Source organism: Dermochelys coriacea, chromosome 2, assembly GCF_009764565.3.
Source record: "Dermochelys coriacea isolate rDerCor1 chromosome 2, rDerCor1.pri.v4, whole genome shotgun sequence".
NCBI classification, from domain to species: Eukaryota; Metazoa; Chordata; order Testudines; family Dermochelyidae; genus Dermochelys; species Dermochelys coriacea.
The window spans coordinates 158,659,259-158,676,080 of NC_050069.1; the positions used below are offsets into that span (position 1 = coordinate 158,659,259).

The 16,822-nt window shown below is 39.7% G+C and overlaps 1 protein-coding gene across 1 annotated transcript in view; it reads left to right on the top strand.

Moving 5' to 3' along the window:
* The window catches only part of SDHA (succinate dehydrogenase complex flavoprotein subunit A), a 29,834-nt gene that overhangs the window by 1,261 nt on the left and 11,751 nt on the right, over positions 1-16,822 (top strand). Inside the window, exons 2-7 of the mRNA XM_038390731.2 lie at positions 4,987-5,073; positions 5,474-5,635; positions 6,250-6,393; positions 9,339-9,503; positions 10,926-11,074; positions 13,042-13,166. Of these exons, the coding sequence (XP_038246659.1) occupies positions 4,987-5,073; positions 5,474-5,635; positions 6,250-6,393; positions 9,339-9,503; positions 10,926-11,074; positions 13,042-13,166 (832 nt within the window). The remainder of the gene's footprint in view (positions 1-4,986; positions 5,074-5,473; positions 5,636-6,249; positions 6,394-9,338; positions 9,504-10,925; positions 11,075-13,041; positions 13,167-16,822) is intronic.

A 16,822-nucleotide genomic window follows, 5' to 3' on the forward strand; every position in this document is an offset into this window, starting at 1 on the left:
TTCTTTCCTCCACCTGCAATGAGCTAGTCCTTGTTTTATTTTACTCCATTGTCACACTGAAATTAACAAAGGCAGGGTAACCAGCCTTTTCATTAGTAGAAACTTCTGTAGTGAATGACCACACACACTATTACTATTTATTACAGTAGTACCTAGAGGCTCTAAGTAGGATTGGGACCCCTTTATGTGCTAGAACGGTAACTAAGAAAATCAGATACAGTCCCTGCCAAGACAGATTAACAATCTAAATAAACAGGGCGGTGGGGATATTGAGGCACAGAGAAAAGTGACTTGTGTAAGGTCTCCTAGCTCCCAGGCCTGTGCCCTGACTACAGGACCCTACTGTGTCTCCCCGAGCCAGATTAGGAGAGGGGTTTGGTAGGAAAGGCTGTTGAGTGACAAATAGCTTCATCTAACTTTTTTCTTAAATTGTTTTCTACTCCAAAAGTTTCTAGACACTTTGGTTAACTGAAGATGTTTCAAAACATTTCATTTTGTGGTATCATAAATATTTATTTCAGTGACAGTTGTGGTTTTTGGAATTTTGCATTCTGAACAAGAAGTACAAAGAAGTACAGAGATGATTTCCAAAGGGGAAAAACTGATTTTAAAAAGGCTATAACTTATTTCTGGACTTAGGTTCTGCCACTGCCTAAATAGTGGGGCCATTTTGCATAGGGATATGTGCTTAATTACAGTTTCAGTTTTTCCTTGCAGTTTTCCTATTGCAGTCAAAACTTTTATACTCACTCAAAACTAATATTGAAAAGAACTGATGGATCTCAGTGAGAAATACTGAAAGTGAGCCAGTGACTTGAACGCATTGATTTTTAAAGCCTTCATATGAAATAAATAGGAAGGAAATGTGTCTTAGTGGTCTATAACTTTTTTCCACTGAATTTTATGGAACTCCAAAATTTTGACTTTAGAGATATAATAAAGAGAAGCAGGCTGGCCTACAAGTCACTCCCTGTGCCATTCTGCCTTGCTGCAGAGGAGCGCCAAAAAAAAAAAAAAGGCAAAAGCATGTGTTAGAACAGGATGTATGTTTCCTGCCTGTTGCTGGAGGGTGTTATCCTAGTTATTGCTGAGGAGTTAGGCTGGTTAAGCAGAGTCCTTCCTCTCAGCTATATGGGGGCAATCTGTCTTTCAGCTTGTCCCCTTCCTCTTCTTGACAGCGTCTCAGTCCCGAGCTCGGAGTGCAAAGGACAAGCTGGGAGGAAAAAGTCTCCTGCATAGTAGCAGGGGCAGCAACTTCCACCACTGCATGGAACAGCTGTGAGGAAGACCGTCCTCAGACCTGTTGGGAGAAGGAGGGAAAAAGTAGGCCTTCACATGTTGCAGTGGAAGGAGCTTGCTAGAAGAGGGGGAAAGATTGAATTGAAGTGTTTAGGCAAACAGGAATAATAAAACATTTTCAAGCCTTGCCTACCTTTCTCTAGTTGTTGCAGCTCTGCTGTTTTGAATTTACATAATATCAAGGGAGCCAAAAATAATAAAAACAACCAGGAGTCCAGTGGCACCTTCAAGAATAACAGATGTATTTGAGCATAAGCTTTCATGGGTAAAAACTTCACCTCTTCAGACGCACGAAAGCTTATGCTCAAATACATCCATTAGTCTGTATCCACAAAAACAACGACGAATCCGGTGGCACTTTAAAGACTAACACAGCTAAGTACCCCCTGATACCTCACAATGACAGTTAATTGGTGCAAGCGCTCTTGGTGAGCATGTGCACCACTGGTATGAGCAAAGCGTAGATAAGCACAGGCAATGTAATGAGCGCGATGTCTGTATGCTGATGTAAATTATGTTGGTTTAATTTTGTACTGTAGAATGTGCTTAGTTACTGTGTCATGTAGCAAACTGTTTCTGTAAAATAAGGATATTAAACATTTCAAAACTGCACAGTATTGTGAGTTTTTCTTGAACATCAAGATTCTGACTGTTTCTAGCCTGCCCTAGACTTCCATGTTGGATGTTATGTTGTCAACTAAGACCCTGATTCTGAGGCAGAAGCTTGTGTTGGGTTGTCATGTAGTTACAGTTCATTTGTTTGGATGTTAAAACCTGTAAAAGAAAGAAAATAGGTCAGTTAACTTCCTCCTGTGTTTTAGAGTATTAATACATTTTATAGCTTGGAGTCTTCAAAAATATTTGCATGTCATCTTTAGCAAAACAAAGTAAGAATTGGAACTGCTTGGAATTGCTTGATTGCCAGTTATGAGTTTTCTTTCTATGCAGCAAAGCTGTGCTATCAATCACTCTGAGCAATAAACAAGGTAATGTTATGTTATCTTTTATCTAAGCAAATAAAAGTACATAGTAAAATATAGTGGAATACTACAATATAACTATATATCTGAAGCTAGGTTTTGGAGCCAAGAAAACGGCTGCCCAATGCATTTTACACTGAGAGAGATGGGGTGAGGTAATACCTTTTATTGGACCAGCTTTGTCCTATGAATGCAGAGGTGTTAACTGCCCACTTCATTTTGCATGGTTTCATACAACATGTGTTAACTCTTTATGCTTAACAATCCCTGCCACTTTGTATTCAGCTGTCACAATCTAAAGACTGGTCTACGATACAGACCTATATCCCTATAACTATGTCGCTTGGGGTGTGAACAATTTATACATCTGAGCTATGTAGTTATATCAAGCTAACTTCTGTGTAGACAGAACTAGAGAGCTTCTCCCACTGACACAGCTACCACCTCTTGGGTCGGTGTAGAGCATCTTCATTAAAGTGGTACAGTGGCTGTGCATCTGTGCCAATGCAGCATTTTTACTGTAGACTTATTCTTAGAGTACCTTTCCCAGATATAGAGCTTGCCTTCACGTACAGTGGCGCAAATGTGCCATTGTAGCACTTTAATGAAGATGCTACTATACCAATGTGGGAGCTTCTCTCAGTGCTGTAGTTAATCTACATCCCTGAGAGCTGGTATCTATGTCAATGGGAGAAGTTTTCCCACTGATGTAGTGCTGTCTACACAGGTTGTTGGGTTTTTTTTTCACACCCCTGAGCAATGTATTTATACCAATATAGGTCTGTAGCGTTGACCTGGCCTGAAGAAGAGCTCTGGGTAGCTTGAAAGCTTCTCTCTTTCACCAACAGAAGTGGGTCCAGTAAAAGATATTTTGTCAACCACCAGGTTTCTCTCATATCCTGGGACCAACACAGCTACAACAATACTGGAAACATTTTACACTGTGTCCTGTTTTTGATGTATCCTAGTACATTTTGCAAATGAGATATTCCTTTGCTGCTATTAAAAAAAAATTTAAAAAAATTAAAAATCCATTCTAAAAGACAGTGATTAAGAGGATAATTGTATAGTGACTAATGGAGTAGCTCTCTCATCGGCAACCAGGATGCAAATTCTTCTGTAGGCTTCTAGTGGAAATGAGTTGGTCTCACCCTGTTTTGCAATGGAAACTAGTCCACATTATAAAATATCTCCATCATTAACTGACTTGCTTTCACTTCTAGTTGGTTCCAGTCTTTGTTCAAGATACTAGTTATTTGTGCTATTCTTTTTCTTTGGTTTGGTAAATCTCAGTTTAGTTGTTTCACTCTTCCTTGGCAATAAGATGTAGTCATTTAGGTTTGGAACTAGAAACCTTTCATCTAGTTCATTAACATATAGCTAGTTAATGATACAAAAAAAGTGCAGCGACTAATGGGAGAGTTCCAAAGTTCATCCCCATAAAAATCTTTTTCTGAATGCTTTTTGATGACCTTGAATCTTTTTTTAAATATTTCTTTTACAATTCTTACCTTTGGTATCAGTACCTCTTACCTTTCTTGTATAGGGTGCATGTTATAGTGGCACTGGAGCACTCCTATCGTTAAGCTTGTTTCATGACATCTGTTTAAAGGTCACCCTTTAAGTCATTTAAATGATTTTACAATATCAATCCATATTTTGGTTGTATTGTAGTTCCTGCTACTCAACCTCTCCCGTTCACATTGTAGATTGGTTCTGTCTTCCTTTGTGTGTGTGTCTTCTCAAGTTTGTATCTTTTGCAAATTTGGGAAGTGTAGAATTTCCACCAAGGAAACACCTGACACGTGTGGTGACTGTATAGGATGTAGAGGTGCTTTGGTTAATCAAAAATACTACTTCTAGAAGGTGGAAAACATAGGAATCTGAGCAGAGCTATAGAGAGCATTACTGCTTGAAATCTGAAACGCTTCACCTTTGTAACAAAAGGAGATTTGTGATTACTGATATCTGCATGTCCTCCGCTTGCCGCTCTCTGCTCCTCAAGTCTCTCTGCAGTAGTTAGACCTCCACTTACACCTGAGCTTGGGCACCCTTTCTTTGGCCAGACCTCATGTATGTTACAATATGTGCATAATACCTCCTAGTTCAGGTTCCTCCTGGAAAAAAGACCACCCCAAAACCCATTACTGAATAATTTAAAAAATAACTATCCACCCTCCCAAAGGTCTCATGCCTTGCTGTGGCCAACAAAATAAACTGAATTTTTGTGATTCTAGACAAAACAGTTTGAGATGACATTACAAAATAGTTCAAACTGCTTTACAAAAGTGAAATAGCTGTGATTTTTTTTTCATACTGTTCAGTCTCAAAAAACGCTCATTACCCCAGGCTTAAAAACAGTTGTCTGTCAGAGTATATGCAGATTGGACTTGTTTTAGCTGGTTAGTATGAGTTGTAGAGAAGTAGGGGTCAACACAGGAATTACAGAGATTGCTCTATTTTTTTAAATCTTGGGTGGATTTCGTCTCTGTCACAGCCTGTATTTAGGAACAAGCAGGACTTTCCCCCCTACAAATTACCCTAAAACTATCTGAATCCAATATTCTTTAGAGATATGTGCTAAAAAATTAGTCAGAAGTAAAGCATATTTGTTTTAGACATTGTGTAACTGGAAATTATGGGAATCTGGCTCATAAAACATCTGTAAACTAGAACATTTTACATAATTTTGAACATGTTTCAACAGTGGCCAGCAGCTTGCCAGGCTCTTGCACGTAACTTTCACTTTACTGTCTATGGAAAGAAGAATGCATCTGCTAAAGTTTCTGATTCGGTAAGTTCATATTTATCTATGAGACAGTCTTCTTTCCTGTTGGTTCAGTGTATATTCTTAATGTTTCTGGCATTTGGAAGGAAAGAATAGAACAGGATTATCAGAGTTCTGGTTTCTTGTATACTTTTTTGTTGAAGAAAATTTCAGTCGGGGCAGTGAATCATTAAAATGGATCATGCGTTGACTTTAGAAATACATACTGCATTGACTAGAACCTACTTAAATGATTCATTCACACTATGCTAAGCTTGTGATAAAATCAGTGATATGCACAGTTTGAGAAACTTTCTGTATATCCTCCAGTATACGTTAAAAAAATGCATAAAGTAGTTAAACTGAGACCCTGCTTGAGCTATAATCATTTGACTTGTGATCTTAATGCAGTAATCTTTCTCCTCAGATTTCTACACAATATCCGGTAGTTGACCATGAATTTGATGCTGTCGTTGTGGGTGCTGGTGGGGCAGGTTTGCGGGCTGCATTTGGTTTGTCGGAGGCTGGATTTAATACAGCATGTGTTACAAAGCTGTTCCCTACCAGATCCCATACTGTTGCTGCACAGGTAAGAATTTAAATACAATTATTTTGACATTAAAAATACTAATATTTTCATAACACAGATTTTATGTATGGAATATTATGATTCATAAATTGACTGAATTTCAGTCCCCACATTATGATTAGTAAAAATGGAGATTAGGATCTAAGTAAAACAGTTTAGGAAAATTGTACATGTTTGACTTTTATTCTATGTCTTTCTTATTTTTTGTTGTATTAACATGCCACTCCATTTTATGATTTCAGTTGTTATGTATAGTGTTGTAATATATTCTGCTGTTCAAAATGTTTTAACCTAAAAAGAATGACGTGTTAATCATTGGGAAGTTGATAAAGACTCATAATTTCTGCTTTATAAATGAGAGACAAGGTGGGTTAAGTAATCTCTCTTATTAAACTAACTAACTTTTGGTGAAAGAGATGTTTGAGTTTACACAGTTTCTTCAGGTTTGTATGCTGTAAAAATGGCACAGCACATAAATTTGATTTTAAAGTAATTTGTCCGTTGTCTTAAATATTATTTAATATTGTGTGTTTTAATGGGATTGAGAAATGAACTGGCTTTTGAAATTATGCATTTCAAATGTCACTTTGGGGAAATATATTTTTCATTTTCAGGGAGGGATCAATGCTGCTTTGGGAAACATGGAGGAAGATAACTGGAGATGGCACTTCTATGACACTGTGAAAGGATCTGACTGGCTGGGAGACCAGGATGCCATTCATTACATGACTGAGGAGGCACCTGCTGCAGTTGTAGAGGTGAAATTATTCATATTGAAGTTTATTTGAATTATAATTATCTGCAACCCAAATCAATATTCATAGTGACATTTTAATGATACAAAAAGAAAAGGAGGACTTGTTGCACCCTAGAGACTAACAAATTTATTTGAGCATAAACTTTCGTGAGCTACAGCTCACTTCATCGGATGCATGCAGTGGAAAACACAGTGGGGAGATTTATGTACACAGAGAACATGAAACAGCGGGTGTTACCATACACACTGTAACAGGAGTGATCAGGTAAGGTGAGCTATTACCAGCAGGACGGCGGGGGGGAAAAAAACCTTTTGCAGTGATGATCAAGGTGGGCCATTTCCAGCAGTTGACAAGAACGTCTGAGGAACAGCTGGGGTGGGGGGGAGGGGAATAAACATGGGGAAATAGTTTTACTTTGTGTAATGACGCATCCACTCCCAGTCTTTATTCAAGCCTAAATTAATAGTATCCAGTTTGCAAATTAATTCCAATTCAGCAGTCTCTCGTTGGAATCTGTTTTTCAAGTTTTTTTGGTGAGGAATTGTCACTTTTAGGTCTATAATCAAGTGACCAAAGAGATTGAAGTGTTCTCTGACTGGTTTTTGAATGTTATAATTCTTGATGTCTGATTTGTGTCCATTTATTCTTTTACGTAGAGACTGTCCAGTTTGGCCAATGTACATGGCAGAGGGGCATTGCTGGCACGTGATTGCATATATCACATTGGTAGATGCGCAGGTGAACGAGCCTCTGATAGTGTGGCTATGTGATTAGGCCCTATGATGGTGTCCCCTGAATAGATATGTGGACAGAATTGGCAACGGGCTTTTTTGCAAGGATAGTTTCCTGGGTTAGTGGTTCTGATGTGTGGTTGCTGGTGAGTATTTGCTTCAGGTTGGGGGGCTGTCTTTAAGCAAGGACTGGCCTGTCTCCCGAGATCTGTGAGAGTGATGGGTCGTCCTTCAGGATGGGTTGTAGATCCTTGATGTTGTGTTGGAGAGGTTTTAGTTGGGGGCTGAAGGTGATGGCTAGTGGTGTTCTGTTGTTTTCTTTCTGGGCTTGTCCTGTAGTAGGTAACTTCTGGGTACTTTTCTGGCTCTGTGAATCTTTCTTCACTTCAGCAGGTGGATATTGTAGTTGTAAGAACGCTTGATAGAGATCTTGTAGGCGTTTGTCTCTGTCTGAGGGGTTGGAGCAAATGCGGTTATATCGTAGAGCTTGGCTGTAGACAATGGATTGTGTGGTGTGATCTGGATGAAAGCTAGAGGCATGTAGGTAGGAATAGCGGTCAGTAGGTTTCTGGTATAGGGTGGTGTTTATGTGGCCTTCGCTTATTAGCACCGTAGTGTCCAGGAAATGGATCTCTTATGTGGACTGGTCCAGGCTGAGGTTGATGGTGGGATGGAAATTGTTGAAATCCTGGTGGAATTCCTCAAGGGCTTCTTTTCCATGGGTCTAGATGATGAAGATGTCATCAATGTAGTGCAAGTAGAGTAGGGGCATTAGGGGACGAGAGCTGAGGAAGCGTTCTAAGTCAGCCATAAAAATGTTGGCATACTGTGGGGCCATGGGGGTACCCATCGCAGTGCCGCTGACTTGAAGGTATACATTGTCCCCAAATGTGAAATAGTTATGGGTGAGGACAAAGTCACAAAGTTCTGCCACCAGGTTAGCCGTGACATTATCGGGGATACTGTTCCTGACGGCTTGTAGTCCATTTTTGTGTGGAATGTTGGTGTAGAGGGCTTCTACATCCATAGTGGCCAGGATGGCGTTTTCAGGAAGATCACTGATGGATTGTAGTTTCCTCAGGAAGTCAGTGGTGTCTCGAAGATAGCTGGGAGTGCTGGTAACGTAGGGCCTGAGAAGTCTACATAGCCAGACAATCCCGCTCTCAGGGTGCCAATGCCTGAGATGATGGGGCGTCCAGGATTTTCAGGTTTATGGATCTTGGGTAGCAGATAGAATACCACTGGTCAGGGTTCCAGGGGTGTGTCTGCGGATTTGTTCTTTTGCTTTTTCAGGGAGTTTCTTGAGCAAATGCTGTAGTTTCTTTTGGTAACCCTCAGTGGGATCAGAGGGTAATGGCTTGTAAAAAGTGGTGCTGGAGAGCTGCCTAGCAGCCTCTTGTTCATATTCGGACTTATTCATGATGACGACAGATACAGATATTAGACTGGAATAGTAAACTTTGTATAAAGAGAAACTCCTTTCTTTGTTTCAGAGTAGCAGCCGTATTAGTCTGTATTCGCAAAAAGAAAAGGAGTACTTGTGGCACCTTAGAGACTAACAAATTTATTTGAGCATAAGCTTTTGTGAGCTACAGCTTACTTCATCGGATGCATTCGGTGGAAATGGCCCACCTTGCTTGTCACCATGAAAGGTTTTCCTCCTTCCCCCCCCCCCCCTCCTGCTGGTGATAGCTCATCTTAAGTGATCACTCTCCTTACAAAGTGTATGATAAAACGCATTGTTTCATGTTCTCTGTGTGTGTGTGTGTGTGTGTGTGTGTGTGTGTGTGTAAAACTCCCCACTGTATTTTCCACCGAATGCATCCAATGAAGTGAGCTGTAGCTCACAAAAGCTTATGCTCAAATAAATTTTAGTCTCTAAAGTGCCACAAGTACTCCTTTCCTTTCTTTGTTGCCTTCTTGAGCGTGAGTGATAGGTTTATTAGTGTTATAAAGCAGCTATAACAGTAACTAGGGATGTAAATATTGTTTAAAAAGTTAAACGATTAAAAAATATGTTGTTAAAACGGTTAACTGATTAAAGGGGCTGCTCCGGCTGGCCAGTTGGCTGGCCCACAGGTTAACAGTTAATGCAGATTACCTGTAAGACTAATGCTTATTGGTTAACCAGTTAACATTTTACATCCCTAACAGTAACTTGCCTGTTGCTGAAGTCCACAGCTATATCTCTAATACTTTGTTTGGGCTCAATAGCTGGAAAATTATGGAATGCCGTTTAGCAGAACAGAAGAAGGGAAGATCTATCAGCGTGCCTTTGGTGGACAGAGCCTTCAGTTTGGAAAAGGGGGACAGGCTCATCGATGCTGTTGTGTCGCAGACAGGACAGGACACTCACTGTTGCATACACTGTATGGCAGGGTAAGAGGCTGTGAAATGGGAAACAGAACTTGACTTTTGTTTTAACTAATGGCTACTATAGGGATTTAAAAAACTTGTTAGAAGTAATAGTGCTGTTACTTATGGGCTCTGCTATATATGAGTTTAGAATCAGCAAGGAATCCAGGAGAATTCCTAATCTTGATCCCAGGCCTCCTTTTTTCCCCTGGCATGCCTCTGCTTGATATCAGCGTGACAGAAACAGAAGAAGGCTGAAAAAAGAATCTGCTTTTCCTGCACTTCTTCCCGGAGAGAATGCATAGATAGTAAGCTCTGCTAATTTTGTGGCCAGAGGAAGCTGTCTCTTCCTTTTGCTGCTATGCCATGACACGCTCACCTACTTCCCCTCCCCCCACAACCACTCACCCACCCCTTGGCCAGTACCAGGAAGAGTTCATCTAAATCTTCTCATGGGCCAAGAAAAAACTGTGACAGAGCACCCCAACAGGGAAGTAGCAAGTAAGATCAGCCTCCATCCACCCTCACAGCAAGTATGGGAAACTAGGAGGGTAAGCGTGGTTCTGGCCATGCAAAAGTGCTACCACGAAGCTGCCTGAGCTTGTCTCATCAGCCTCTACTGGTGACCACAGCTCTAGTTAACAGGTCCTGTCCATCTTCTAGTGCAAGGCCATAAAAGATGGAAATATCCAGAGTATCATTAAGAACTAGTAAGTGGCCCTTAGACCTAATTTCATTAAGGACTTAACAGCCCATGTACTTTATGCACTCTTTCACAGAGGCTTAGCTAATTGTTCATCTCTATCCTGAGTGAGGCCTGTATGTGGAACCATAATATAGATAAATAGTATGGGGACTGAAGAGAGATGTGGCACGTGCTTCTAGGTGCTGTCTGGTTCTTCCAGAGATGAAGGAAGCTCCCATAGTCAACTTGCCCAGCTGCTGGTATCTTTGGCCCTGTTAACACCCTAATATAGTGCTTGAAGTGGGAAGTGAGCTTTCTCCAGGATATTTGAGGGGTAATATGCTAGTGCATGGGACAGGAACTGAAAGAGATCAGCAAGTGAGACTCACCATATACCAGGTATTGTCAGCTACACAAAGTAAACTGAAATATGGACTTTTTCTCATCTACCTTCGTTGTTACTTATACCAATGATAAGTACAACGTTTTCAGACAAATTTGAGAAACTGTTCCTTTAAATGGTTTGGTAATTAAGAATGGTCTGTCCAATCTAAATGTTCTGTATTTTCTAGAACACCATTATCCTAAAAGAGCCGCAGACTTTCTGCATACAGGCTTATCTGGATAATAGTTTCCATGAGAACTGGGTCTGATTTTATTCTTATGTAACTAGGCACTTTTTAACAAATCTGTGGGGGGAAAAAAAAAATTTGTTTAGCTTTTGCATGTTCCTTAACGATTGAAAATTTTTTCTTTTCTAGTCCCTAAGATATGATACCAGCTATTTTGTTGAGTATTTTGCCTTGGACCTCCTGATGGAAAATGGAGAATGTCGTGGAGTTATTGCACTTTGCATAGAAGATGGCTCAATACATCGTTTAAGAGCAAAGAACACTGTTGTTGCCACTGGGTAATGTGATATAAAATTATGTTGAAGTGTAAAAAAAAAAAAAAAAAAAAAAAAAAAAAACTAAAAAACTTTAATGTGAGGTAGCATAATCTAGAACTTAGAGGAGAGGATATGGGTGTCTGGAGACAAGGGTTTGAATCCAAATTATGGCATACTGTGACCTTGCACAAGACATTTCATACGTCTCCATTTCCCAATCTGTAAAAGGGGAATAATAATCCTTCTACTTAAATCACATTTTACCTTTTGGGTAAAAACAATGTAAATGCAATTTAATTACTCCATTTGGGTTTAGTTCCGTGCTTTAATGTACTGTATTTACTCAACCTTAACATGAATACTTTCATAATGTAAATTCACTACCCTGAGTTTAGCTTTAAGTTCCAAAGCAATACTATAAAGCTAAATCTAGGGGCAGTTAGTATGGGCTGGGAAGTAAGGGATGATCTTTAAAATATTTTAATTAAAAGCGGAAAGTGTAATGCAACTTTAATACTAGATGTAAACTGGCAGTGGCAAGACAACGTATCTACAGGGCCTACTGAGTAGTCCTCCTCCAGGAGATTTTTGTGCGAGGTAAAGTGTAGCCGCTCCCAGTGTGTCAAAATATATTCAGAAAATACAAACAGAAATGGATTTACTGCAGGGTAACCTAGTGGATCACTAAAAGACTAAATGTAGTAACCATGTAATTTTGGTGCAACAATTACATGTGATCCTAATTTTGGGTAATTGATCTTCTCTGCCCTGTCCTCTTTTGTCGGTCCTGCCCTCTTCTGCATTTAGTCTTTTTTGTCTCCTTGTTAGATTTAGATCAGCAACTCTAGCATAAATGGAATAATACTGAGTTTGTGCAGAGAAGCACAGTTTGTGTTTGGTGGCTGCATAACGTGGGTGCCTTAAATTAGGCCCCTAAATAAGTGAATTGATTTTTTTTTTTTTCAGCGATACTGAGTAATCACAGTCAAAGTTAATTAAAGTCAATAGGAGTGCTGTATGCTCGAACCTCTGGAAAATCAAGACTTTTTTTAATGTAAAAATGAATTTAGGTGACAGAATTTATGCAATTGAGTTTGGAAATTTTGTCTAAACTTTATTTCAAGCCGTGAAAATTGCACCTTAGATGTACAATCCTGGTTTTACATTATTTTTATCTCCCTTGGGCATAGTAACATGCTGTTCCTGCCAGAAGTTGCTAACAGCACTAGTCTCATTAAACTTTTGTATCTGAGGTAGTGTCATGGAAATAAGAAACAGAGGAGAAATAACTTATCTTCCTGAAAGAACTCTGCGTGAAGAAAGGCACCGTCTTCAGAAAAAAACACAGTTCTGGTATTTAACTGAGAAGAACTAAATCACCTGGCTCAAAGTAAAACAATGGGTGTATGAGGGGAAAATGGCACATGATTCCTCTCTCAAAAAATTGACCCCATTAGTGGGACATAATTCCACTGACAACTTTTGAAAGGAACCCTAGTTAGCATTCTAGAGGAAGTATGGTGCTATTCCTCTTTCATCTACTAGTCTCAAGTTATTTTTCAGATGTTAGTTGAACTAGATGATCCTCCACTTGGTCAAGTTGCACAGTACACAACCTATGCATTTTGTTCACATTAGGATAAATTAAATTTGTGAGAAGCTTAATGTGTGTGATAAATGAGTACAGTGGCTGACTGGTTTCAGAGTAGCAGCCGTGTTAGTCTGTATTCGCAAAAAGAAAAGGAGTACCTGTGGCACCTTAGAGACTAACAAATTTATTAGAGCATAAGCTTTCATGAGCTACAGCTCACTTCATCGGATGCATTAATGCTATGCAGAAAGTCCTCTGCTTTAGTTGAATTGTAAATCTGTCGTTGCACAAAGTGCAGAGATAAGATAAACATCCTAATGAAATCTTACTGCTTCTCTACTGATTTCCTAAGGAAAATATTGCAGACAAATTTTAATTTTTGAAATGTTTTCTCTAGTGGGTATGGCCGCACCTTCTTCAGTTGCACATCTGCTCATACCAGCACAGGTGATGGTACAGCTATGGTCACACGAGCTGGCCTTCCTTGCCAGGACTTAGAGTTTGTACAGTTCCACCCTACAGGTACAGTATAAGGCTAGAAAAGCATTCTTTGTTTTCTAGGAATTTGAAGTATTCAAAAAATAACATCTCTGAAATATTAAGCCTCACAGTTTTATAGTATTTAAGAGGTGTAGTATCTTAAGCAGGTTCAAAGCTTTTTCAGCTCACCCTTAACATCCAGTTTCAAGTTGCAGGTTCCCCTGCAACATTTAATATTGCAAGCAACTAAATGGAGCAAGGAATTGACATTCATTAAACTTATTTAGATGTGTTTGTTGTCTGCAACTGTTGTAGGGAAAAATACAGAATCCTGAATTCAGGAGTCTTATGAAATAAAGTGGGAGATACTTCAACTGTTGTATAAAAAGTACTTAAGTTGTACATTTTGGTATAAACTTGCATGCAATTAATTTTGGGCTTTAAACACTCTACCAAATATGGTTACTTTATAAAATTTAGATTCATGTTTCAAAATTGTAATCTAGTGCCTCCACTTGTCTCTAGCTTTAAAATAATTATGAATTATTCCTTTAATTTTTTAAAACTTAGGTTGTACACTGCATTTGTTTCTTAATCCTTGGAAGCATTAGTGTCAAGAAATCAGTTGATAATTCCAAAAGAAATAAGATTAAAGTTCAAAAATACGGTATTGATTAAAGACATTCTAATAACTGAAGTCAAGATCTTCATAGTTAAGGATCTGCACACAAGTTTGCCTTTGATGTATTGTCCATGCTCCTCATGATGCTTGACCAATGAACTGAATGTATATAAGCATATTTGACAGAATTTGATTTTTATTGTTTTGAAGTTTTGACTATTAATATCAATTTTTTTAATTTTAAGCACTTTTGATATTTTTTTTTAACAATTTTCCCAGTTATGGGAAATTAAGGAGAGCCTTAGCGTTTGGGGTTAGGGCAGGGCTGCAGGTGGCTCTCTATGTAGCTGAGAGTTCAGAGACACCCAGGTAGAAGGTGTAGAGGACTCTGCGGTCTTGGTCTGGGGAGCAGAGATCTCTGCCAGGGATGTAAGGAGGAGGATGAGCCCCCTGCTGTAGGGAAGGCCACATCGCTGCTGAAATGGCTCTTGCTCAGGAGAGCTCTGCTGCCTGCCAGTGAGTGAGTGAGCAGGGCAATGACAACAGAGTTGCAGAGGGCCCCCCGCAGGGCCAGTGACACTGGATCCCTGCAGGCGCAAGGTGCAGAGAAAGCTGTGATCCTGGCAGGGAGAGCAGAGGTTGTTGGCTAGGGCCATGACGACCAGCCCCCAGCTGCAGGAGAGGCCAACCCAGCTGCTGAGCAGTTCCTGCCTGGGAACAGCTTCTATACTCTTAAGTGAGAGGGTGCAGAGCCATAACAGCAGGACTATAGAAAGCTGCCTGCATAATTGCAGGCTCATGACATAAATCCCTGTAGGTCAGGGGTGAGCAAACTGTGGCCCATGGGCCGGATGCAGCCAGCCATCCATTTTAAGCTGACCCTCAAGCTCCCACTGGGCAGTGGGGTCTGGTGAAATAAACGTTTACTGTGTGTCAGGTGAAATAAACGTTTACTGACAATTAACAATTTAAATTGAATCCTGCCAAGCCTGTTACAAGTATATTATAGTGCAATTTTTGTGATTTCAGAAGGTGCAGGGACATAACTACTGTGTAAATTGGCTTGTATGTGAATTGCAGCGTGAGTGGGAAGGGGAAGGTATACTGAAATATTGTGGAGTCTTCCAGCAACTGCATTTTTCAGGTAGATGGAAATCTATTGGGCTGCCTCTTATACTGGAATTGTAGAAAATGTTTATGGAAGGTAAGAAACTAGCTGTCGGTGTTGAAGTGAGGGACAGTGTGTCTTTGGGACTATTGGTTATATGTAGTCATGGACCTGTATTTAATATATGGGTTATGAAGGCTTATGGAAAGGTGGATGAGGTATGGTTACTTGGTCATAGCTGAGTAAAATGGTCGTTCTTGGATATCAGGAGTGTGGCTGTTAAGTTTTTTGGATCTTTGAATTTCCTAACTTTAAAAGGTGTTATAACTATAATGTTATAATGAGATTTCATTGTGTATACATATGTATACATACATACATACATACATATTTGCCATCATTTATCACTTTAAGGCTTTTTTAGTCAAAGAATCTTCATAGTTTAAGTTATTGAATTATCAATGTCAGTATTCCTTAAATTTGTTAATCAGTCAACACTTTCACTTCCTAGGATCACCCAGAGGAGTGAGATGATCAAGTGGGTCTTGCTAAGTTTGGGGGAAGAGAAGACAAGACTCACTAAGCTAATCTTTACTCCCCAGGTGACCAAGGGAGCCACAGAAGCATACCTGACAGGTTTCGGAGTAGAGCCGTGTTAGTCTGTATTCGCAAAAAGAAAAGGAGTACTTGTGACACCTTAGAGACTAACAAATTTATTTGAGCATAAGCTTTCGTAGCTACAGCTCACTTCATCGGATGCATTCAATCATCAGTGCATCCGATGAAGTGAGCTGTAGCTCACAAAAGCTTATGCTCAAATTTTAGTCTCTAAGGTACCACAATTACTCCTTTTCTAGAAGCATACCTGTTGCACTCCTCCTCCTTCCTTACAGTCGTAGTAAATACGTGGAACTGTAGATGGTCATAAAATCCTTGATCGTATGCAGCATGGTTTTTGAGTTAAGTCCTCAGACAACAGAGTGTTCAGAAACATTGAGACCTTGTAGAGTTTACAGGCTCCACTGGGACGCTGCAGATTTCTGTGTTTCACATGATCATAGTGAGCAAGTCCCAAAGTAACTCACCACCCTTCCAGGAAAAGTGTTCAAAGGTACTAATTGCCTTTTGGGACAGATAAATAAAACAATTGATTTTAGACAGTTTGAGGGATGATGTTCACAAAGGTCAAATTTAACAATTGAAATGTCTCTATTGTAACTCTCCTATGTCCAAATCCTGGCTTTTTTTAACTTCGCATTTGGTACAAAAATCCTTCTTTGGCAGGAGATCACAAATGTAAATTTTAGACAGTCTTTTTGAGGAGGAGGAGGATTGAAGACCAAGTGTGGAATATAATAGAAAACAATTTAAAACATTAACTTTGGAGTATTCAATGGTGTGACTGTTCTCATGATAACAAGGACTGTGGGTCACCTTGTTACTCCCTGCCTCCAGGGAGAGGAAATCTTTCTTGTTTTGCTGGGTGTCAGCTCCCTGACACCTCCAGACTTTCAACAAGTCAAGCACTCTTCTTTGGGCTGTTTCAGCCCCGTCTTTGCCTTGCAGGTTAATAATAGGTGCACTCAAATCCCCAAGGCCCTTTGAATTTTTCTCGTGTGATATCCAGCTCCTGACACTGGTTACTCTCGGAAATTCTAAATTGTCTGTTCGCAAAGGTGCAATATACCCTAATTTACCAGTTTTACATTAAACCGCTGCTTCCTGTAAACCACACAGCACTTGTGAGCACTTACAATACAATGACATGGTAGGTTTAAAAAAAAAAGAATTTAACTAGAAACGAGAGAGTGGTGAAAACAAGTAGTTAAAGTACAAAACAAAATAATAAAATGCTAACCTAGATGGCTAGTATATTTTCCCCAAAAAGTTCAGTCTATTATACAGCTGGGAGCTGGCTGGGTTCCCAGGAACCCATATCCAAACCTTCATGAAAGCAATCCTATTCAG